This window comes from Idiotropiscis lumnitzeri, chromosome 20 (assembly GCF_059441095.1).
Source record: "Idiotropiscis lumnitzeri isolate Australia: NSW breed Sydney's pygmy pipehorse chromosome 20, RoL_Ilum_1.0, whole genome shotgun sequence".
Classification (NCBI taxonomy): Eukaryota; Metazoa; Chordata; class Actinopteri; order Syngnathiformes; family Syngnathidae; genus Idiotropiscis; species Idiotropiscis lumnitzeri.
Window position 1 is genome coordinate 5,806,947 of NC_142410.1, and position 24,751 is coordinate 5,831,697.

Consider the following 24,751-nt stretch of genomic DNA (forward strand, 5'->3'; position numbering starts at 1 on the left):
TAAAAAAAAAACTAATACTAAAACTAAAAACTAAAAAAAAAAAGTATTTTGAAAAAAAAACTAATTAAAAGGAACTGAATTCCAAATGAAATAAAAACTAACTCATGAAAAAAGCCAAACTATTTGAAACTGCCACGACAAGATGAGCAAGTGGAAATCACTCGACTGCATCAGCTGAGTATCTGCTGACTATAAGGAAAAGGAAATTGCAGCATTATGAAAATTTTTCCAGAATCCACCACTAAATTATGACATCCTGTGATGCAGAAGGCTTTACTGCCTAGTGACGACGTACAATGAAAGTCACCAAGTATTTACTAATATTTATCTAAAAAAAATGTAAGGAGACACTAAGACGTAATTCTTGTGAACGATTATCGTGGGCGGTAGTTGACTTGATCAAGTTTAATGTTCTCGAAATGCTCCCGTCAGCCGTAGCGCGCTGACCTGTCCGACAGGAAAGCGTTCCTTATCTACGGGAACACGAGCATCCTCGCCCCGTCGTCCTCGGGCCTTCTGTCGTTAAAGCTCCTAAGTAAGTCAGGATCAGTGATACACCAAGTAAAGTTTTAAATTGCGATGCACAATACGTCTCCTTTAATCGGGATAGTGAGTGATGGCCTTTCAAGAAAAGAACGGCTTGACCTCTCACGACAGATAATGTTTGATTCACACGTCTAATCTGTGTCGAGTGGCGCTATTGGACATGTCAGTGTGCAATTTTTTGCTTCCAGTATGTCTGGCTAGTCTCCATCTGCCACCTCTGGCACACACACCTCATGGGGCAAAAAGTTGGCTCCGTTTCCCAACTTCCAGCTTGAACACATTCCCTCTGACAGAACTACTAACCAGTACGCTTCGTTAAATACATTTTTTTAAACACAATATCGAAAATATTTTACATATTGTTGTGGAACAGTGTGTGTGAGTGTCTGGGCGTGAGCAGTGGTTCACAGCAGCACCTTTAAGGATTCTCCCGGCATTCAATAAACGGATACATTATAGTAGCGTAAATTGTTACGTTAGAGTAGCTGTACTACTACTTTCCTTTTCCTCATTTGTTGGGCACTTGTGCATTTGAAATGTTTTTTTTATTTTTTATTTTTTTTTGGAATCTGTTTCACTTTAATAGACGTGTTTACAATTTTCCTGCTGTTTTTATGGGCTCTTGCGACCGCTTCCCGCGTCGCTGCAAACTAACTGGCTCGAAACTGTCCTTTTCTTTTTATAGACGGCCCAAGCATCTAATGTTTTGCCTGCCTGCCTCTTAATTCTCACACCCATGCCGTTGGGTTTGTATTGGGCTCGCTTTCCCATCTGGACTTTCCATGCATGCTAGCCTTTTGCGCTCCTTCTAAAAAAAAAAAAAAAAAAAAAAATAGTATGTAAGACTTTGGTTACAGTTTCTTGTCAGGTCCCAAAAAATGGAGACAGAGGTCACATATTTGCGCGCATTAAAAGTCACACTTGACTCATTCTGTACCGACCGTTACTTGTCTGTAATATTTTGAAACAATGTTTTCCAGGATGATGATCTGAAGACATTCCACTAATGACACTGTCACATGTAAAAGTGTGTGCGCTTGTTTTGAAAGCCCAAATATGGAGATAAGATGTCTGGTTCACACACATCCTCCGTCTGCGGGTTTCAACACAATGGCGAACGGCTTGACCGCAGCGACGGCCGCCTGTAAATCATTTAAAAGCACAACACGTTAGTTTTTAGCTGTTTCGCCCACATTCCAAAGCGTTCCGGTTTGAAGGTCAAAAACATGATCAAAGATGCTAATGCTAAACTTTAGCATTAGTCACCTCTCGCTGAGTTGAACTTTAGTATAGATTTCACAACCGGTGAATAAGTCAGTCTTGCTAATGTCACACAACTTTTTTTTTTTTTTCAGTGCGATCCGCATATTCCCTCGTAATGGGCCACAATGAGTTCTAACATTTGACAGAGGGGCCAGACCAAGAGTAGATAGATGGAGTGTTTTGGTAACCTCACCTCATCTGAGAAAAAAACTTAAAATTTAAATGAAAGTGAACAAATGCATTACAACAAAATATCCGTCATTGACACACCACAGTATTTCAAAAATAAAACACTAACAAGATTTAATAATTTCATTTTTTTCAAGTTCGGCGGGCCGGATTAAAACGTTTAACAGGCCGCATGTGGCCCCCGGGCCATAGTTTGGCCACGCCTGATCTAAATGTTGAGTGGCTGTTACTGAGTAAATTCGAATAAAGTATGGTATGAATAAAAAGAAGACGTGATTTAAATTTGGTTTGAGGAGAAAAGCATAAGAAAGCTAGGAAATTTCGATCTTGCTGCCAAATACTTTAAAAGTTGTTCCAGCGACGTGACACGCAACTAAATTCAGTTTCAAAGACGTTGAGACCATGGAATCATTTTCAGGGACGAAACGACAGTGCTCTGAAATTATAGCCAACGGTTTGGGGGGGGGGAAGTCTATTGTACAGCAGAATTATACAGCGTTAAGAACCGGCGTAATTTGTGCACTTACATGAAAAGTTCCATAATTATGTGTTTTTATGGTTTGGCGAAGAGAAATTGAACTAAGACAGACTGATTTGAGTTGTTAACATACACTCAAAATGGAAGATAAGAGTTGTTGGAAAGAAAATGGAACGCTACACTTCTGGAATTGAGATTAACAAAACCATTTTTTTGAACCCAAAAGGTCAAACAAACACGTCCCTCCACGGGGTTCCTTGAGAAGTACCCCTGCAAATGATGCAAAGAATGTCCTCTTGTTTTTATTTGTTTTGTCGTAATTCACCAAATGGCACCATTTGATGAAATGGAGCAAAGATTTTATGAAAAGAAGCAAGAACATTAAACGGTGAAGATTTTTTGTTTAAATCGACTCGTACTGAACATTGCCACGTGTCGAACTTCAATGGAAACCGTCGAACGATTACGAAAGCAAAACGTCCTCGTATCAACCAATCAGCTCCAGCCGCTTGTTTCTTGCCCAGGTGTGCCTCGTTGTCTCGTCAATTTCGCTCGACTTTATTTGGTTGATCATTGTTGCCGTCATGTCGTGTAGATTTTCTTGCCATGTTTTTAATCACGGCTGAGGACGACAACATTGAAAGCCCGATTACACTCCGGACTGGTCTCCGTCCAATCATAGAGCAGATTTAAATACTGATTAATATTCTCCTTCCCGAAGCACATCTTTTTTCATTGCAAATCCAGACGGAATTCTGCAAACCCGACTGCTTTAAATGAGAACCCAACATCTTTTTTGGTGAGCTAATTTGAACTCAGAATAACAGTGGCTTCTGTTTTTCATGAGTCTGGAACCAAATGTCCGTCTGGGGAGTCTGCAGTGGACACAAGTGCTTGTTTGCTCGCTTTTCTCCGTCGAGGATTTTTTTTTTTTTTTTTTGCAATTATGCATTCACAAGTTCACGCTTTATGTCGCATACTATTTTGGTGGTGGGTTAGCGGGAGGGCAAACGGACTTGTTTTCATTCACACAAACTCCTGATTGCGTGTTTTTATTGTACTCTTGTCTGTTTCACTTAGACTGATAGAAAAATATTTTTGAACATACTGAGAGAAAAGAATCAAATTGTATTTGCGCACGACTGACCGACATTCCTTATTACACATGTTGACAATTATTTTCTCTCTTAAAACAACCTATAACATCTTAACACTGTTATTCCGATGCAGCTAAGCTTCTCATTATGCAAACTAATTATGGGACAGTGAATCAAATCACACTCGAAGCCGTTTGGCATCTGACAGCATTCAAATAAAACCAAACTCTGTTGCGGGTGGGGGCGATTCCAGACTGGAAAGATTAACCAAAAAACAGCAACACACCACAAGATTATTGAAAAGAATATGCACATTTCGGGAAAAAAGCGGACTCGTAATAACTAATACAACGAATGACGGAACTTATATCATGAGTTATTGCCAGCGATTTTAATTCACATCGGCTTTTTTTTTTTTTTTTTTTTTAATGAGACCAATCAGGAAGGCGTCTCTTCACAATCCGATGAATTCAAACGCAGGCGCACATAACAGAGGAAAAGAGCGCAGCTCCGCCACATACCTCCGTGTCTGTAAATAGCCTCTCTTCCTTTACATCTTTTCCTTTGGCTCATCTGACAAGCGGTCAGGGCTCATCAATCATTTGTCCTTGATTCTTACTTGAAGCTTTCAAGGTCGCTGGTTCACAAATGGACATCAGAGTTAAAATAGTGGTTGAGTCTTTGTGCGTGTGTGTGTGTGTGTGTTTCTTGAAATAACATTTTCAGTGCATCCTATCTTTTTGTGTTTTCCCATTTTCCATTCCATTATGATTACATAGTCATTTTATGAAGGTTCGCACGCCAAATATCATTTAAATAAATACCAAACATCTCCAGCCGCAGTTTTCATGTTGATTTAGGAGTCATAAATCAACTTATAACAACTTATTACCGCGGTGATCTCCATCATGCTTTGCCACCCCTTTTATGGGCATTTTTTAATGCTGATTTATTTTTTTTTTTTTTTTGGGACATTTTTGTTTTCCTGGCACAGGCACAGCATGCCTTATTTGCTCTCATTGGTCAAAGGGTCAGCTGCGGTCGTGTGTATGCAGAATCTTGCAAATAGTTCTCATCAGGCAGAAATGAGAATATTTTAGGATGTGTTCAGGTAGCCCACAAGCTGCTGTAAAAGTTTTGAATTGCGTGTGAGGCCCTGATGAGAGTGTGCAGACATAGCAACGGTAACGCCACGGTAGTGTGTGTGTGTGTGTCCGTCTTGGCTGCCCTTTCCTGTTTAAGCCTTGCAAGCGCATAAAGTGCGGCTTTACAATAGTCCATTGTCCCGTCCACCCTCCATTCTTCCTGTCAGGTCAGAATTCACGGAAATAAGGACACAGTGCAAAACAAACAGCGGTGGCTACGGCGCTCCACCCACTAATGGGCCCTTCAGGAGGGATGTGTCGCGCGGGGCGGCGGCATTCCTGCCAGGAAGCTAATCAGCATCGCATCCCAGTTTGAAATGTATGTAATGCATGTGAATGTTAAATGAGGACGACTGGAGGCACATGGGGTGGAGAGGAGGTGTGCAAAATGAAACCAGACGTGACGGGAATTTCGAACAAAGGCCTCGATGGTTTTACATATTACATGACTTAATTGAATTTTGCTCCTGGTGGAAAATGTTCACATTTGTACATTCTTAAGTCTTACGATCTATCTGATACAGTTCTTTAACTGGATCTGATTAGACTTAAAATATATATATATATATATAAAAAGGTTAATTGAAGTAAATTCAACAGTGTTCTTTGCACTTTATAAAACTCTCAGACTGTACGTTCTCGACTGGAACTATTTTCATCCTTCATTGTACGTCTATGTCTACGTTTGGTACAACAGTGGGATCTCCCTAACGAAAAAAAAAAAGCTGATTTATTTCTCCAACTATTTGTAGCTTTCCAGCTTTTTGTCAGCGCAAGAAAAATACTCATCCTATCGTGACATATATAAACACACAATTTTCCTTCTATGGGATTATAAAAATGTTATATCTTAAAATGTAAATGCTGCTGTTTTGCTCTGGAGCAGAAATAAAGGATTTGCTGAGGAAGCAGAATGGACTCCACCCTGCATTAATCTCGGCTCGAGCCACGCTACACGCTGCCATGAAAACGCAGGCTCCTCCATCTCAAATGAATGGATGACAATTTGTGTTCCCTGGTATTTAGTACATATTTTTTGGACAAAGGTGGAATTGGGAAAGGAAGAACGGCTTATTTGCATGAGCTTAAACACATTTTCTTTTGTCCCTTTTAGCTCATTCACCGCCATTGAAGCCAAAAAGTGCATTCATTTTACCTGGGCTGGTCGTGAAAGATTAAAGGGGAAGTCAACCCACATTTTTTTTTTTTTGCAATAAAATGTTCTATGTTCTTTCATTAGTCTATATATGACATTCTGATTAATATTGTGTTTGCAGAATATGAGTGAAGCAGCAAAATCCACCCGTTTTTAGCCATCTCAAGGAGCGGCCATTTTGTCACTTTTTGTCGACTGAAAATGTCATCACAGTTACTCAGGATTCAGGTTATGACCAATCACAGCTCATCTGTTCTCTGAACCGGAGACATGATTGGTTGTTAGCTGAGCCCTGTGATGTCATTTTCAGTCGACAGCAAGTGGCAAAATGGCCGCCCCAGAGATGTACAAAAATAGGTGGATTTTGCTGCTTAATTCATTTTCCATAAATGTAATATTAATAAGAATGCCATTTTTTGATTAGTGGGTCTGCATAGAATAAATTTTTGTCAAGAGAATTTCGAGGTTGACTTCCCCTTTAAAGTTAGCCTTGCTCGTTTCACACACAGGAAAAACAAAAAAAACAATAATAGAGTACCGGCCAGAGAAGACGCCAATAAATTCGGGAACATAAACATGACTCTTCATTTTTTTTTTCATTTGTCTTCTCAACTGTTATGTAAGAATGGGGGAGTAGATTTATCTCTGATTTAGACGTTATCTGGCAAGAGGTCACGGCAGTTACTCAGAATAAGTAATCATCTTGTTTTAATTCAACAGTTTGATTTCCTCACTGTCTTTCGAAGGCTACATTTCCCTCAGGATGATTCTTGCAGGAACAGTGAGAGGCCATCACTCAGCTTTGGTCGTTTACATCAGAGTTCGGAAAGAAACGTAAACGTCTAACCAAAGGTATCTGGAAATACTTAGAGTGTTGTATAATCACATTGGTGGCTTAAGGCTACGGTGGAAATATTGGCAGCATAATAATGACAGAGCAAAGAGGAAAAAAAAAGACTCACGGGGGCTCGCAAAACCCAAAGACGACAGCGGGCCAAGCTAATGTCGTACATTTCAAGGCGATGAGAGAATGGAGCCGCATTTTATATATTCCCATCTGTGTTTTGTTGTGCATGCCTTTTCTGCAAAGTGATTAATTTGAGTTTCAGGAATGTGCGCTCACTGTTTAGTCTTCAGCGGCCCAGAGTCGTCGGCTCCCTGACCCAACCAGAGCACCAGATCACCTTTAAAAGCCATCAAACGTCACCTTATCTAAACGGATTGCAGGAGAGTAACCTCCTCCTCCATCAGTCCATCCCATCCTGTCCTCCGTCATAAACCAAATTCAGTCTCCACTAAAAGTATTTTGATCACTGCAGACTCCGACAGGCCGGATTGGCATTTCCTGTGGGCGGAGCCGGGGAGCAGACACATTCTTGAGCCCGTCACCTTCACTTCCTGTCTCTGCTAACACCCCACACAAACCTATGCAGTTTGGACCAGCTTTGCACTTCACTTTCTTTTCCAAAAGTGCATTACCTGAACAAGGCCACAATGTCAGTTTCGAGATATTAAAGGGAAGTAAACTTTCAGAATGTTTTAACATGAGATTAATTATCAAGCAGTGCAGATTAAATAGCTTCCAGTGTTTTGTTGCTCTTCAGCAATACAGCACAGGACAGAATGGATAAAGACGGCATCGCGCGCCACCGGGGGGGCGGAGCTACGTGGTGGCCAGTCACTCTCGGTCACTACTCAATATGATGATCATTTAAATCAAGAAAGCTCAGATGTCTGACTCCGCTCGTACAGTACCTCGTAAATATGCGATGGACAGCGCGAGGGGGCTCCAGATTCAAACAAAACTTCCTCAAAGTGCCTCTGAGAGAAAACCAACTGGAAATTTTATAGCTCTTCCTTGACCCCGTCAAACGCAGGAAGGAGGCAAGGCACGCTTCCAGTTCGGGAAAATGAAACGCTGGGCTAGGAGTGTGCAGAAGGTCACAGAATGTTGTGCGGGATACCAAAAAGGGCGCAGCTTAAAATTATTTCTTGTATTTTGCTGAAAAAAAGAGCCTGTCAGCTTAAAAATAAAATGTTCAAAATCTGCTGAGTCCTCTGGCGCTTCGAAAATATTCACACATTGCACACGAACCATCAAAAATGTATTTTATTTCAAGGCTAATTTAGAATTGCGCCACAATGACATTGTATTTATTTTAACGGTTGATTTAGAAGTAATAAATTGTGACATCATTGAACCGTACTAAAATGAGGATTTTCTAATATTTTCTGTTGAATAAATTGCTTCACTTAAAATCCATATGACCGTGGGAAAACTTTCATCTTGCCAGGAGACATGGGTGAACATGTCTAGTGTGTAATATTATGAGTCACAGGGGAGCCATCGTAATGCATTTCGCTGACTCGTGTTTTGCTCTATATTTTCCATTTAATGCCTTTTTCCTGCAGTGTTCACAACTCAATCTGAATGTTTTCAAGACTTCACGGTCAAGGAATGTATTCCTGCTGGTGTAAATGCATAGTTATGCACACGGCAGTGAGTTTGAGGAGGTGTGACAATCAATTTCGGTCCTCCCAGGGGTCAACAGCTGCACCTAAGTGTTAATATTCGACAGCTGGAACTGTCAGTGGGTTTTAGTATTGATGCAAGTATTGTAAGCAGACCTTAAGCAATCAGTCACTTGCCCTCCATGTGATGCAAGGGAAATGATTGATTTACACATTTTGGAACAGAGAGGGGAGCAAAAACATAGCAGGTGATTTAAAAAGCTGAAATGTGACATGGGCCAATCACACAGATTTAATAAAGTACTAATTACTAAACATGTTATTGCTTAACATGTATGACTTTAGAGAGCGGGGGGATGGAACTCCACCAGGGGAGGTTGAAGATGAGATTCGAACCCGCAGCTGTGAGGCAGACGTGCCATCCAGGATGGAAGGTGAAAACTTGAGTAATAATTTTTGTTTAAAAAATTCTCATTACCTCTAAGATACGTATGGATATTGTGATAAATTATTTTTTTTCTTGATAATAGACCGTTAGTAAACCTAATTTTTATGGTACAGCACCCGTAAAGCAAAACTGCAAGTTAGTGTATTTTTGTAAGATTACGCCCCCTTGTGGCTGATAGTGAACAATACGACGGACGCACAAAATTTATCACATTTATTTTAACTTGAACTGACGTGTTAGCATAAAATTTACTTTTGAATGTGTGTTGGGTGATAAACCACTGCATTGTTTTGTTTGTTTTCTATTTTATTTACTCACAAAGACAATATAGATGTTGATTCTACTCTATATTCAAATACCCAGCAGAGATCGCTTTCAGCACATATTCCATTGTGTTTTATATTGAAGATTGGGAAAGTTTTGTGTTGTCTTAAAATTCTAAATAATTGTGAAGTTATCATTTACAGTAAATTAAATTTTCACAATTATAAAAAAAAATGTCAGATGAGATAAATCCCACCTCACCTGTGCAATCTAAGAAGGAAACAATGGATGGATGAATGGGTGATGAATGATGGAGTGATAGTTGCTTTTCCTTGAGACGATTGCACATTTACTGTATGCATATGCATTTCCGAGTGGATCTAATAATGCGAAAGAAATGCAATTGTTCTGACACTTTCACGATTATTAGATATTGTGTGAATGCATAAATCCCGCCACTCCAGGGGCATTAAAAGTTGAATGGCTTTTGAATGAGCATTTGTAAAAGCATCACCCCCCCCAAAAAAAAAGTAAGACACCAAGATGCTTCTGTATTTAAAAAAAAATGTGTAAGCGCCTGACTACTTTTTGCCACCTCTGCATCCTTGTCCTGCACTCTCTCCTCCAGATAACATGCGTGTTTTCCTTCTCCCGGCCCCTGGAAGAAAAATGTGATCTTTGTTTCAGCAAGTGTCTGGAAGTTTATGAAGGTCAAAAAAACGTTTTTTGTTTTTTTTTATGCATCCCTCCCAATCCCAGGCAGCCAGTCAGAGCGCTTCCACGCAGCTGCCACTGGCTGCTGGCCATTGGAGACTCTTCATGCCGAGCAGCAAAATGGCCGCCCGTCTACCGACTGACTCCACAGCGCTTTGAAATTGAACATTTCTGCATATTTAGCTTCACTCCGCAGTAGCCACAATACTTCTTTAGCAGCCCCGTGGCGTGTCGCGCGTGTATTTCCCAACATATTTCTCTTACTTGACGTATCCGCTCAGGCGTCGCTGTTCTTGTAGCTTCGACGAATGCCTCAGAAAGCTAAAAAGAAAAAACGCACTGAAGCACTTTAGCTAGTTAGCACGCTAGCTTTTCTTCATATGTGATTGCTGAGGTGAGTATCGTCATGTCTCTTGGTTGTTTTTCGGTTTCCTGTAATGCATGCAAATGCAAATTCACTAAACGCTGCGTTGTCTTGCTAGTGTGTCCGATATCTCTTGTTTTGTGCTCAATTTAACGCCATTAGCTTGTGCTACTTTTAGCTGTCAATGTATATTAGCATTAGCTACGACTATGTTTTCATATAGATAATCTTTATAGCACATTGCATTTGCTATAAAGGCGCTTTGTTTGCACAACAAAGACCAGCTATTTTACTTAGATGGGTGACAACTGATAAATGTGTTTTCTTTGCTTTTGAGGAGGCAGGAAAATTCCACCCACTTCTTGTTAGCCAGCAGCGGTAGAAGCATACATTATGGCTACTTTACACCTGTAAAGGCATATATTCACCACGTCAGCCTCTTCACATTGTGGTTTGTTGAGGCGACTTGACATTCCTTATCTGTAAATATTTTTTTCTCCACCTCCCATACAACCAGTCGTTCCCTAAATGTACCACTGTGACATTAGCAAACTGCTCGTGCTACAATGACTGGAAGGTTAACAGATAATGCAGCATCATATTTTATGTAATGTAAAAGTGATTGAGGACAAATCGGGTTTAAAATCAGTATGGGTTTTGTGTGGTATAAGCAGTATCTATTTATGAAGTATGACTGCCTTCTGGGAGTGCGAGCAATACTTAAAATGAATCACAAGCATTATGCTGGAAGTGGCCAATGGTGCTTTGCAGACAGTAGTTTGTGCATTGTGCTCGCTCCATTTGTCCTACTTAGCGTTGTGTCATCCCTGGCATTATTTGGTGCTTTGGTATTGTACACTACTGTAGTGTCAACTGCTCCTCAATATTAATGCATGCTGAAAAAGATGAAATTGCATCTGAACATTCAGCGAGGTCAGTATTTACAGATTGACTCGGCGGACTTGAAGGATTCGCTGTCGACTGGGAGAATTTAAAAGTGGGATTAGGTTACGCCACGCTACATGCTTTATGATTGGGGATAATAATTATCGTCTCACGTGGTTCTGACGCAGTGGTGATATTGGCCCTTTGTGCTTCTTTTTGCGGCAACATTTTTGTGTGTGCACACGTGCAATTCCTAATGGAATTCAGAATTAAACTGAATAGTGACTGTATTATTTTTTAATATCCTGCTGATCCTTGCAGAAGAAAGGAGTATCACGACTGGAGCAGTAGTTCATGGAAGACAAGAAAAGGAAAAAGGAAGAAAAAAGGAAAAGGGAAGCCTCTCAGAAGGTAAGTTCATTGTCTCATTTCGCACTCATTCAGTGGCATTTGTAATTTTTCTTTCTTAGAAATGTATCCGTAATGCATAAATCTTTTCTTGGGTCATTTTCATGTCATAAAAAGTTGAATGAGTGCCCCTGAGCACTCCGGTTTACATTGAACCAGAAATCCTCCAGTGTACTGGCTAGTCTTGTACTGTATGGAATCGGATGTGCAAATGTGAAAAGACCTTGCCTTTTGACCTGCAAGGGTCTCGGTTGGTTGAGTAAAGTATATTTTTACAGGTGCAAATGAACTCATGGTGAGCTGAACGTGGTATCGTTTTTTTATAGTTTTATCCGCTAAAGTGCGTGCAACGGGTGGAAGTCAAAGAATAATCTTCATCATAATTTGAATGATTGAAATTGGTTTTAATCGTGTCACCAGTTACCACAATGGAAACATTCTGTAATGTGTTTTTTCCTTTTCATTTTAGGTTGCAGAACAAAAAAACAAAGGTAAGATGTACAATAAAAAAAAGTTAAAGTTGAGTTGCTTTTATATTAAAACAGTCTGCCCGCATGTCCTATTTTTTATTTCTTCTTTCAGCTCCTATTTATTTCATTTTGCTGATGTTGTTTATTTTACATTTTAAAATATGCATGTTAGTGAAAATATATAATTTACTAAGATTGGCTTGTTTTTCAGTCTGTGTTTTATATTCAGCATTTTTTCCCCCAAATTTAACAATGGACCTCGTTGATATTAACAGTGCAATTTACTTTCTCCTCCCTGCTTCGTCATTCAGTGCTAAATTTGACCAAGCAGGCGTCTGCGCATCCTCCTGCAACTCAGAGCAGCTCTGCCTCCCCCAGCCCTGGACCCTCCCCCTCCCCCTCTGCATCCCCATCCCCAGCCGCTTCAGGCCCTGGCAGTGCTGCCGCCCAGTCACAGGGTGGTAACAATGCCAAGCGCCTTGCTGTGGCCAACGGACAGCCCACCTCCACCGCCAGTTCTTCCTCTGCCACAGGCAGCACAAGTGTTACAGGGAACGGGAATACAAGTAGCGGAGGTGCGGCCCAGGCGCCTCAGCAGCAAGCTCGCTATATGCCGAGAGAAGTGCCGCCGAGATTCCGCTGCCAGCAGGACCATAAAGTGCTACTGAAAAGGGGTCAGCCGCCACTGTCCTCCATGCTGCTGGGAGGGGGAGGAGGAGGAGATCCCCCCAATGCAAACATAGCTGCTGTCTCAGGTATGAGTTCACTCAACATTTGCTTAAAAACTGATCACTGCGTGAAATTCCATTTCTCAAGTCGGTCTTTAATTCTTTCAGATTCCGGTGCAGCTCCCACCTCATTGGCCCTCACCTCATCATCAGTTGCTGCTTCGACCACTACTTCTAATTATGCAAATTCCATGTGGGGCACAAGCTTAGGCAGCCAGGCCTCCTCTCAGGGCAGGGAGAAGGTGATTGTAGATGGGAACGACCTGGAAGAGTGGCCCAGCATCGCTGGAAGTGATGGAGGAGGAGCTTCTTTCACTGTGGCTGGAGGGGGTGGCGGCGGAAGCAGCAACAGCAGCAGCAGCAACAACAACAGCAACGGGATGCCTGTGAACAGCACTAGTGCCTCTGGCAACCAATCCTCGTCCACTTCCTTGTTCTCTTTGCCCAATGAATGTATGCAGTCGTCCGGTAGTGTGGCATGGGGGACGACTGCCGCCCAGGGCCATCTTGGAGGAGGAAATGCAGTAGCTTCAGCTGGGCCTGTATTACAGCAGTCCCCTTCAGTTTCCAAAGCCGCCGCTGTGCCAGGAAGCCATGATGCCAGTGGCCTCGTCGATGGCAGCAGTGGTATTCCCGGTGCCAACTTTAATCCAAATGCCAACCCTTCGGCCTGGCCTGCCTTGGTGCAGCAGGATGGGCCCGTTGTTGTCGGGGAAGGAGGTCCATCGTCCTTCCATCACCAGGGCCCCGGAGGGACTTTATCTGCCAACAATTCTGCTTCCGTAGGGCTAAAGGCTGGGGCAGTCGGGGTGGTCGGGGGTCACCAAGCTTTGTCTGTGAATCAATCAAGCACTCATCAGCACCAACTTCACCAAATGCAATCTAGAGACAGAGAGATGGCAGGGGGCAAGTGGGATAGTGAATCAGCGGGACCAAAAATGCCAGGAGAGGAAGGAGTTGCCGGAGGGATCGGAGGTGGTCCGGACCACAATAGTTCATCCTCGTGGAGGGGCCAACCCTCTTACCCTGCATCTAACTCCAAAACGGGTGCCTCAAGGACTGATGGATGGGAGGGAAGAGAGGGTGCTTTGGGGTCATATAGAGCTGCTGAGGGGGATAATGGGTCCTCAGGTTGGGGTTATCCAGGGCCCTCGAGTGGGGTTAATGCTTGGGGTGGTGCTGGAAATGGGGCAAATGATAGTCAAACTGGGGTATCTCAGGGAGGGTGGGGGACATCAGGAGTAGGAGTGGAAAAAGGGATGTCGAGTGTTGACTGGGGTGGGAGTTCCTCTTGCACTGGCGGAGGTAATCCTGGCGAAGTTGTGGGAGGAGCCTGCAGCAGTAACAGCAGCAGTAGTGGATGCAGCACAGCCGGCAATCCTCCTGTCAGCTCAACTGCGACGAACAGAGCTTGGGACAATCAGAAGGGAGAGGGAGAAACGGGAGAATGGAGTGAGGGAGGACATGGAGCGCGGGAAGGATCTTTATCCAGCGGTGGCAATTCCAGATGTGAAAGGGAACCTAATGGCACTCGTCCCCGGCGTCCGCCACCTGATACTGAAGCTGCCTTACAGAACCTGCTCAGCCGTCCCGATCTTGATCCGCGGGTACTATCAAACACAGGCTGGGGCCAAACACAGATCAGACAAAACACCGCTTGGGATGTTGGTCATCAAGCAGAACACAATAAGAGCGCACTGTCTTCAACCTCTTCAAAACACCCAGCTTCTCTTGGAAATTCTTCTCAGTATTCTTCTGGACCCAGAATCCCAATTGGTGATTCGAATGGGCCGGGGGTCCACCCTCCCTTGCTTTCATCTGCTGGCTCCTCTGGGGAGGGCTGGGAGACCAGCAGCAGCAGCAGTAGCAGTGGTGGCACCTCTCTATCTGGGAGAGCCCCACCCCCCCCAGGACCCAACATGAGTAATCTTGGCGTCTCACAATCTGGTGCAGTGACCTCAGCAGGTACTGGAGGTGGGTCAGGATCACTGGGGCAAAACCAGCAGGGAAAGACGACGGGCTGGGGTGCAGGAGGAATGGGTGCCATGGATAATCAGGAGACCAAAGGGTGGGGCAATGAAGAATGGAGAACCAGTCGAGGAAATGGGAGCAATTGGGGTGGTCTGGGGCAACAAGGTAACCTTGTGAGTGGAGGCTGGGGAGGAAATGACGAGAGGGGAGCAGTAGGGTGGAAAGAAATGGGCGGGGAAGGACGAGGGAGTGGGTGGGGCTCAGGGCAGAAGGTTGGGGCAGGTCGGGCCTGGAGTGAGCAGGATTCCAAATCAAATAGTGGTGCGGGATGGGAAGATGAACTGAAGAATGGAAGGAACTCAGGTGGGGATTCGGGTGCGGGTGGTTGGGGAAGCTGGGACGAGGAACCGCCACGGAGGTCCTGGGGAGCAGGGGGCGCAGGGGCGGGTGGGAGTGGTGCAGTTGGCGTTATTGCGTCCAAACCCCATCAAAGTTGGAGTGGAGGAAATAAAATGCACCAGATGCCAAACAGCCAGTCAGGCTCTATCACAGGCCTGCAGGCGCAACTGCAGCAGCAACAATCACAACCCCGCAATCAGCCTCCACAGCTGCAGCAAGCATTGGACCAAGGGGCTATGCAAGGGGGTGCTGGGAGAAAACCAGTCTCCCAAGGCCAGAACCAAAGCTCAGGCTGGACCTCAGGGCCCATCCCTGCTGGTCACGGATTAGGTGCAAGTGGATCTGAACCGAGCGGTTGGGAGGAGCCTACCCCACAGTCTTTAAGCAGGAAAAATGAAATCGACGATGGGACATCAGCGTGGGGAGACCCAACCCATTACAACTACAAGCCGGTTAATCTGTGGGATAAGAACAGCACCCCTGCTGGCCAACAGCCGCATTGCCAGGGTCAGACCCAACAACAGGGACCCCCACCTCCAACGCAGCAGCTCAATCGACCTGCCGCTGGACCTGGAGGCAGCAGGGACTTCAACGCTAGTCATGGGCTAGGAAAAACCTCTCAAATGGGTGAGACACCAGCAACTTGCGTAAAAAAAATGATCATGACAATCAACGGAAATTAGGCCCCCAATGCTATGTTTGTAAGAGTTCAAGAGTGTTCCCCGTGTTGATGTCTGCAGGCACCTCAGGTTGGGGTGGCACACCTCCAGCTAGTCCCACCATAGACAACGGCACAGCTGCTTGGGGAAAATCTACAGATGCCCCTACCGGCTGGGGGGAACCTGATGACGCCGGGGGCAAAACTGGCTGGGGAAACTCTCCTTCCAATCCTCTCAAATCTGGTTAGAGCACACATGATACCTTAAAGAAAATAGTGCTGGACAAAAGTTAATTTGGGGTACTATTCACAGTCTGATGTTAATATTTCTGTATAATTACCGAACTTCTCCGACAGGAACAAAGTCTATGCAAGACAGCTGGGGGGACAAGGAGGGCTCTGTGACAGCTTCCCGTCACTCGAGCTGGGAGGAAGAGGAGGAGGGCGGGAGCATGTGGAATAGCACCGGCTCCCAGGGTAGTGGGTCGTCTTGGGGACAGGGTAGCAATGGTGGCTGGGGACAAAGCCACAATGTCAAGAAACCCAGCAACAAGGTGGGTTACCTGCTTGGAACCTTTACATCCTCACCGTCTTGGGTAGATTGTTCCCGTTGTGTTTATTTATTGAGTTCTACTTTCAAGACCACAGTGCACACACTTTGTGCTCAATCCAGCTGTCAAGGTTGAATTCTGTTCACAAAATTTAACCCAATCCTATTCAGGGTCCGCTCAAGGTTGGAGGAGATTCCTGGATGAGCCCAATCAACAGACAATTCTCCAATATGGGGCTTCTGGTAAGGCATTAAACATTTTTTATTTATTTTATTTCAACTGAACTTCACAGGTTCGGTTCCATATTAACGCGATGACTGTTTTTCTCTTGTTTTGGACAGAATGACGATCCGAGCGGTCTGAACATTGACCTGACTCCGGGTGCGCTCCAGGAGAAGAAGATGGAAATGGACAAAAGAGCCATGGGAATGATGGATTACAACGGAGATATGCGGAAAGGACGAGGGGCGGGCGGCATGGCTTATCGTTCACCCGTTTCCAAAGAGGCAGCGCCTGGGGATTCTTTTTATGACAAGGTCATTGTCTTTATGTCTCATGATAGAAGAATCTTTTTTTTTTTTTTTTTCACTTAGTCGTTTCTTCCTGGTGTGATGCTCCCCCTTTTCCTTCATTCCCTCCTTGTCTCACTCTACCCCCTGTCCCCTGCGCGCTCAAATGTTTTTCCCTTGGCTGTCACTTGGGCAGACCTTGCTTATGAACAATCAGGATGCGTACCTTGGGGAGGATGGTCCTTGCTCTCTGTTCTCACCATCCACTGCCTACAAGCCCCATTCCCTCTTCAATCACACTATTCCCTTTAGACAAGTAAGATAGCCGCTCCTCTTGTATCTGTCTTCCCATCCTTACTCTTCTCTGTGTAGTTCTGTGTACACAACATAAATGTGCCACTTTTTTGAGATCCTTCATTTCTTTTGCGTGACTGTCAATGTCCATATTGGATCACAGGGTGGCCACAGTCTCCTTGGCAGCAGTGGCGGGATGTCTCAGCCCAGGCACCAGCCCAATGTTCCGCCCATGAACCAGTCCCCAGGGATACGAGCACAAGTGCCTCATCAGTTCCTGTCACCTCAGGTGCTCTTGCTCGTCTTCCGTCTCTCAGATGCCACTTATCAGAATCCCATAAATCAGAGGTCCCCAACCAGTGGGTCGCGGCCCGGTACCGGTCCGTAGGCCACTTTGGAACGGGCCGCAGCAGAAGGAAAATAAATAAATAAATTGTAGTTGACGTATGTCAAGATGGTACTTGTCTCAGTCGCATTACGCTAATATTAAACGCACGCGCCCGCAAAGTGAGTGCCGATAGCGCGTAGATTAGAATTACACAATCACTCTTCAAAACATCAATGACCATGTTTTACCACTTGTTTCTGGAGAATTCAGTTGATTGACTGAATTGACACCCTCATTATCACCAACTAACAAGGACAGAACAGAGAATCAATGTTCATCAGGAAACCAACGTGGTTGCTGTTGGTTACTGTACCGAAGGGCGACCGGGGCAACCTTGTGCATGCCTGACATTGTGTGCGTCTCCACCCCCCAGGTGCCAGGCTCCATGCTGAAGCAGATGCCCCCTCCCAGCGGGAGCGTGGGGGGTGTGGGAGGAGTGGCAGGAGTCGGCGGCGGTGTGTTCCCTCCCCAGCTGTCCCCCCAGCATCTCGCCATGCTCAGCAGCATCTACCCACAGCACATCCAGTTCCAATTGGTGAGATTGAGCACAGCACATCATTCTATGATCTACATTACAATGGCCGTATTTGACTTCTTTTTGCAAAATGGAAGGCATCGGGGAAAATGTTTCACCGTGCTTTGTCTTTGTGTTAGGCTTGTCAGCTCCTCCTCCAGCAACAACAGCAACCGCAACAGCAGCTGTTGCAAAACCAGAGAAAGTTCGCACCGAATGTGCGGCAGCAAGCTGACCCTCAACAGGTACACACACGCGCTCAGCATTCTGCAGCTATTTTTTTCTTTAGAATGTTTATTGACAATCTGCTTTCTGGCTTTCTTCTTTACTTGACCTACACTGTCACAATGAGGTTGCTGATTTTTTTAATTTATTTTTTGGTGCACCTTGGCAGTTGGCCAGGATCATGGCAGTTCTCCAGCAACAACGGCAGCAGCAGCAAGTCGGGAGTTTAGGTGGCAGCGTAAAGCTCTCTCCCTCCCACCATGGTGGAAGTGGTGCCAAATTACACGGGATTGACTCCTTGCCCCACCAGGGCTTGGCAGGATCTGTGGACTTGCATCAGAAAACGCTTGGACCCTACTCCAGTGAGTACCGTATTTTACAGACATTAGGCGCAATTAAAGTTAACTTGTCTAGTTTTAAAAAAAAAATTTTTACTCCATTCTGAGCGCGTCCATGGAAATCAGGCGATATTTTGCAAGTTATACAATTTGCGCAATTCATTAATGACATAATTGATAATTAACATGTAATAACATTTTACAGCAAACACAACCTGGTTCGCTCCAAACCCGTTTGGTTAGGCTGGTAGGACCACACTTCCCATTCTAAGTAGGACCCGACCGATATGTTTTTTATTTTATTTATTTATTTTTTCAACCAATGGCGATTTTCAGCATAGAGAAATACAGACGACAGATAATAATAATAATAATAATAATAATTTGCCCTTTATTCGTCCCACAATGGGAAAATTCGAGATTCGAACCCAGGCCTCCTGGGGAGACTGGCTCCTGAACGCGGCGCCTTAGACCACTCGGCCATCCTGGCAGCCAAAATAAATCGTCACACATACATTTTGGGCAGGGTGGATATTCAAGGCAGAGGTCTGTCCGCATATAGCACAGGGCGTATACTTTGGAAAAATTGAATGATCCTAAACGGTTGTCACATGTCATTCCCTCCACCTACAGGCTTTAGTTCTGGTGTGAACCTCACAGGTATGGACCTGGGTGGCTCGTCGGTGGGGGGGCCTGGAGGCATGAAGGACATGGGAGGCCAACAATCTCGTTTCAAATGGATGATGGAGGGACACTCCTCCCCAGACACTTCATTACCCGAAAATGCATTCCACAAAAATGGTAAGACTTGATTTTGGACCTTGACAAAAATATAAAAAAAGAGCCTTGTGCATTGGTTTGGAAGGGACACTGCAAACGAAATGATTAGTTTAGCAATTTGTTGTGCAATGGTGTTGATACAAACTACTGCGCAGGTCCTGTCACCCCCATGAAGATGCCGGGGGGCTCGCCCTACTCACAGTACGACATGATTGTTGGAGACGCGCAAGGCAACGCCAGTTGGCACCGCACCCCTGGCAAGATGAATACTAAGCCCACCACTACGGCCAGCTGGCCCCCCGGTAAGTGCCGAGGCCTTACGCAATCCTGTTTGCACTCATTGTTTGACACGCAGCGTCTCAGTGGAGTTGACGCTATATGAATTTTTAAATGACACATTCTGCAATTTTTCCAAGAATTATGAAACAGTTCCCAGGTGTATTAATTACCGTCAGTGACGTCTTTTGAGAGCCTTGTAGAAATCAGTCTGTTTTTTTTGGGGGCGAGGTGTCTTTCCGGTCTCTTTTCAATGTTACACTCTTTGAATCTGACTTTTGCTTTTGAAGGAAAAAAATAAGTAGACAATTAAAACCTCAAATGCATTTTTACTAGTTGGGCCGTTGCGTCGCCGCCTTTTTTCCGATAGGATTTGTTGATGTTGCGCAAGCAGCGGATTCGACACCTAACATAAATCCCTCCCTGTGACGTACCAATGGGCCGACATCTTGCTTTCTCACTCACTCATTAAAAAAAAAAAAAAAAAAAAAGATGTTTTGTAAAATGTCAAATTTACATGATAATGTCCTGTGAAAGTCATTTAGCATATCTACTGTTGATGATCACCTTGTATTTCCTTTGTCCTCTTCCTCAGAGTTTCAACCTGGTGTCCCCTGGAAAGGAATAGATCGGGTTGACCCCGAATCGGACCCCTACATGACGCCTGGGAGCATGATGGGTAACGCCGTCTCTCCCGGCCTCAATGACACCGAGCACCAGTTGTTACAAGACAATTCTGGTTCGTATTGAACAGCAGCTGGAGTGTTTATTCTTTTGGCTTTATTTTGCGATCCCATTTAGCCAGACTCAACGGCTAAATCGGCCCTTTCCACAGTCTTTAACCGACAATCCATGAAGTTAAAACGGAAAAGAATTGTTTTTAGTGCGGGAGTAGCGCGACGGTTGTTTTCAGTTAATGAGCCAAAATATGAAATTCCGCACAAGTCCAACATCAGCTATTCTTCGTTGCAGATTCCATCCCTCCCCTCAACACCTTACTGCCTTCACCTGGTGCCTGGCCCTACAGTGCCTCAGATCCCCTTAACAACGCACACAACTCAGGTAAACCCAAACACCCGCACAGCCTCTGTCGGAACGTCTCACGGCCCTTTTCAGATGTTCAGCCACCTCTCTGTTCTCCTTTTTAATAGCAAAGTACACCGACTATAAGACTGGCTGGCCCCCCGAGCCCATTGGGCACAAGTCCTGGAAAGCCAGTCGTGGCAGCAGCCAGGCGCAGCTGTCCCGCCCACCTCCGGGCTTGGCCAGTCAAAAACAGATATCTCCTACCCCGTGGTCAGGGGGTGGCCCTCGATTGGCCGGCAGGGGATGGAGCGGTGGCTCAGGCGCCGCCGGTAAGAACCAAAAACTTTTTTTTGTCTTGTCGTATTGCATGGTTAGGTCCGTTTCTTAGCCAAGTGCACTACTCACACGACCACACGGTCACAATCGCCAAAACGTACTGCGCACTCACCGCGCAGTCAACAGCTGCCATAAACAACAGAAGAAACAGCCCAACAATTTTAATTTAAAATTAAATCAGTCTGTATGCTAATCACTTGGAAGACGAATGACATAACCACGCTAGGCCATCTAAAGTTTCAAAACCTCTTAAAATGCGGTTCACTCTCTTAAAGGCTCAGCGTGGAGCGATGGCAGCTCTCGGGAAAGTTGCTGGTTGGTGCTGAAAAATCTCACGCCGCAGGTATGCTCACGAGCAAATACAAATATTGAAAGCAATTTCGATCACGGTCAGACATTGGTGCTCAGAAGTCAAATAGTTTGGATTCACACCTTGACCTTCGCCGCCCCGTGCATATTCTCTATTTCTGCAGATTGATGGCTCCACGCTTAGAACCATCTGCATGCAGCATGGCCCCCTGCTGACCTTTCACCTTGGCCTGACCCAGGGCAGCGCACTTATCCGCTACGGCTCCAAGCAGGAAGCAGCCAAAGCCCAGAGTGCCCTCCACATGTAAGGCGCATGTTCTTTAGGTTTCTGATTCCGTTTTTGTTCAGGCAATAGAAATGATGGCTTGAAAATATTCGATGATGGCGGGTGCACACGCCATGAACCGCCATTTAGCTTTGGTTCGTTATATCATGCTTCAGTTTGAGTGAGTATTTGCTTTTCCTACAGGTGTGTTTTGGGCAACACCACCATTTTGGCGGAATTTATGAGTGAGGAGGATGTGGCCCGATATATTGCACATTCCCAGGCTGGAGGGTCAGGGAGCGGAGGCGCTGGTGCCGTCTCCGGCACCAACCCTGCGGTGGGGACGAACGGTAGCGGTGCCAACTGCGAGCTCGGAGCATCAACGGGAGGAGGCAATGGCGGCGGCACAGGAGGAAGTGGAGAGAGAGCGTCTCCGGCAGGGTCGGCCATACCCGTGGCAGCCGGGCATTCCGAATCCACGTGGCAGAGCCTCGAAACCACCGGCAGCTCATCGGATCAGTCCGCCCCCGCCGCACCCGGCCTGGGCATCTTCTCCCAGTGGAGCGGCAACAGCGCCGTTGTGGGTGGAAGCGGAGGGGTGGACGCAGGAAGGCAAGGTCTGTGGGGGGGGATGGGCGGCATGAGTGGCGCCGGGTACCCCGGTAGTAGCCTCTGGGGTTCGCCAGCACTTGAAGATCGTCATCAGATGGGCAGCCCGGCGTCGCTGCTGCCGGGGGACCTCCTGGGAGGGGGCGCCGACTCCATCTGAAGGGCCCCGCTTGACACGTGATTATGTTGAAAATCATTGTGTCACAATGTCACGCTCTATTTATTTCCACACACAAAAGATGTGAATTGAAGCTACACTGGTCTCCCGTCACACAGGCTACATGCAATACATTCTCTTTATTTCACACATGAAATCATCAACGTTAAATGAAGACCACAGTGAAACTTGAAGTGGAGGCGGGGTGGTTCTGTCTTTTTACTCCACGACCCGATCACTCAGGCATGTACTGTAGACGGGCTCCGCCGAGTCCCACATGGCAACGCGTTTAGTTTTCGCTGTTCTTTGTGTGCCACAGTTGTCCCTCCCCAAATTCCCATTCCCCTCCTCGTCTTTTTGTATTTAATGTCGACGACTTGCAGACTGAGCCTTCTTAAGACCCGGTGTACTTCTCTTTAGTTCTCATGTTCGGAAGCTTGAAAGTGACAAAAAGGATCCGGAGTGTGTCGTGGAAAACTGGGGATGGCAGCGCCTCGCTAGATCGCTTTCACCTGGACCAGTGGCAACCTCTTTATTTTTTTTTTTTTTTGAGATGTAGAGGAGCATTTTTACTCCGTGCTGACACCTCTACCTTGTTGGATATGGTGCCCAGGGTTAAAAAGAGAAGCGAAGAGAGGAAAAAAAGAAGAAGAAAAAAAAAAAACCTAAACATTAGCCAAACTTGCACTATATGCCTCTGGGGTTTGTTGTTGACTCATCCAAAACAAATCCCTCCACAACTCGAGAGCGACCTTACAGGACGACTTGTAATGTTACATCAGCAGTGGCCTTGGCCCACCTGCCCTCACACACACACACACACACACCCCTACACACACACCAGTTACACACTGCTCTTAGGTTTGACAAGCAAAACTCTTATCTCCTTGTGGATGTTCATCAGTCGTCTCTCGGTTTGAAGAGAAACGTGAAACTTTGTAGAGATCTCTTTGTTCCCTATTCAAACACTGACCTCGCTATTGTCATTTTGTTTTTTCTTACTCAAAGAAATCGAGTTGGTTGTTGTTCTATATTGTCCTGTTGTTCATGATGACTTGGGTCACTTATTTACTCGCTGTTCAAGGTGCCCTCCTTGCCTGCCTTGTGTGTGCATGACAGGAGCGTTGACGGTATGGACGATGAAGAAAATTTCGATATCGGGTGTGTTAATGTGAGTCTGTTTGCGTGCGCGCGTGTGCGTGCGAGTAATTGCTACAATGTTGAATGTTTTGTTTCAGGTTTTTTTTTTTGTCCATGAGAGATTCGGTCATGCGTGTATGCGGGCACTTGCTTTTGATAGATGTTTATCTGACAGCTTGGCATTTTTTGGAGTGCGTGCGTGCGTGCGTGCGCGCGCCTGTGTATGAGTGTGTGTGTGTGTGTGTGTGAGACCACCGGACATTGTGATAGCTGAAAAGTTCAAAAACGTTGGCACTATTGCATATATGTCTCTTAATTTTTTTTAGCAGCAGCATTTTGTCCATGTTTTTTTTTTTTTTTTCATTTTGTTAAATGCGATTCTAGATCATTTGTTTTTAAGAAGACGCAACCAACTGAAGGCATTTCTATTAAAATGCCCAAATCCTACCATACCAAGCTCAGCTGGAAACAGTGTTTTACAGACACGTTAAAGACAGTAGCTGTTATGTTTTACTGTTTTTCTTTTTTTGTTTGTTTTTGATGTTATGTATCAATTTAAATTAAGTCAGTCTTTATCACTCCTGTTCAGGATGTTTTCATTTATTTCAGATGTTACGAAAAGGACAAGAAATTAATTTAAAGTGGAAAAGAACAAGTTAATAAAGGTTCAAATGAGTTATTTTGCATTTGTCGTTTTTAAGCAGTTTTAATAGCAGATTTTTTTTTTCTTTTGCTTGAATGTGATTTTATCATTTTAGGTTGTTTGTAGACATTTTGGCCAAGTGCAGTCTGGCAACAGTCTAATACTTACGTTAGTTGTTTTTTTCTTTTCATTTTTTTTCTTTAGATTTTTTTAATCAAATATTTAAACCCGTACCACTTTTTTACTTGATAATGCTAGTCTATTTTATAAATTATTATATAAATTAAATGTATTCTCCATTCTGTGGCAAGTTTAAAAAAAAAAAAAAAACTTGCGTTCATTTGCTGTACACAACGGAATAAGACAGAACGCACCTTGCGCTCTCTGAAGTAAATACTATATATAACATTAACCTTCTCCACTGTCCTAAAATTCATATATTCTATAATCTGGTACAAACGGTTATAAAAACTATCTTTTTTATATTTGTCATGAATAAAAACCCATTTTACCCAAATTCAATACATTAAACGATGTAGTGTCCACGTAGAACCAAAAGCTATAACATGATATAAACAATATCTCATTGACATATTTAAAGACCCTTCATTGGAAAAAAGCCCCAATTGGGAAATTTCATTACTAAGCTGGTGTAATTTAAAAAAAAAGACAGTCAAGTGTGAAGAGGCTTTATGTATTTTATTTTATTTAAAAGTGAGAAAATCTACCCTTTGTG

At 44.6% G+C, this 24,751-nt stretch overlaps 1 protein-coding gene and 1 long non-coding RNA gene across 3 annotated transcripts; one reads left to right on the forward strand and one right to left on the reverse strand.

The window, feature by feature from the left end:
• Positions 1 to 3,054: 3,054 nt before the first annotated feature.
• On the reverse strand, positions 3,055 to 7,117 carry LOC148317284 (uncharacterized). The gene is made up of 3 exons (XR_015840092.1): positions 6,998 to 7,117; positions 4,095 to 4,210; positions 3,055 to 3,098 (listed from the first exon to the last, which is right to left on the reverse strand). It is a non-coding gene; the product is annotated as an uncharacterized LOC148317284 (long non-coding RNA).
• A 2,718-nt stretch (positions 7,118 to 9,835) lies between these two features.
• tnrc6ba (trinucleotide repeat containing adaptor 6Ba) lies at positions 9,836 to 24,048 on the forward strand. 2 transcript variants are annotated; one of them, XM_088284310.1, is made up of 22 exons: positions 9,836 to 10,166; positions 11,343 to 11,432; positions 11,899 to 11,920; positions 12,211 to 12,654; positions 12,736 to 15,624; positions 15,738 to 15,899; positions 16,013 to 16,209; positions 16,377 to 16,448; positions 16,548 to 16,742; positions 16,912 to 17,031; positions 17,173 to 17,298; positions 17,771 to 17,932; positions 18,052 to 18,156; positions 18,306 to 18,498; positions 19,108 to 19,275; positions 19,410 to 19,556; positions 20,126 to 20,269; positions 20,503 to 20,592; positions 20,682 to 20,885; positions 21,168 to 21,235; positions 21,366 to 21,505; positions 21,671 to 24,048. In XM_088284310.1, exons 2-22 carry the CDS (start codon positions 11,376 to 11,378, stop codon positions 22,233 to 22,235), a joined length of 6,270 nt encoding a protein of 2,089 aa, XP_088140436.1. In that variant the 5' UTR covers positions 9,836 to 10,166; positions 11,343 to 11,375; the 3' UTR covers positions 22,236 to 24,048. The 2 variants fall into 2 exon arrangements, with proteins under 2 accessions (XP_088140436.1, XP_088140435.1); XM_088284309.1 differs by lacking the exon at positions 16,912 to 17,031.
• Positions 24,049 to 24,751: the final 703 nt, after the last annotated feature.

What these genes read in the sequence shown, in the direction of transcription:
- tnrc6ba (XM_088284310.1), top strand. Translation starts at nt 11,376, where the DNA reads ATGGAAGACAAGAAAAGGAAAAAGGAAGAAAAAAGGAAAAGGGAAGCC. An exon ending in AGCAAGCTGACCCTCAACAG is followed by an intron (nt 18,157 to 18,305) that starts GTACACACACGC and finishes GCACCTTGGCAG; the next exon opens with TTGGCCAGGATCATGGCAGT. An exon ending in GCCCAGAGTGCCCTCCACAT is followed by an intron (nt 21,506 to 21,670) that starts GTAAGGCGCATG and finishes CTTTTCCTACAG; the next exon opens with GTGTGTTTTGGGCAACACCA.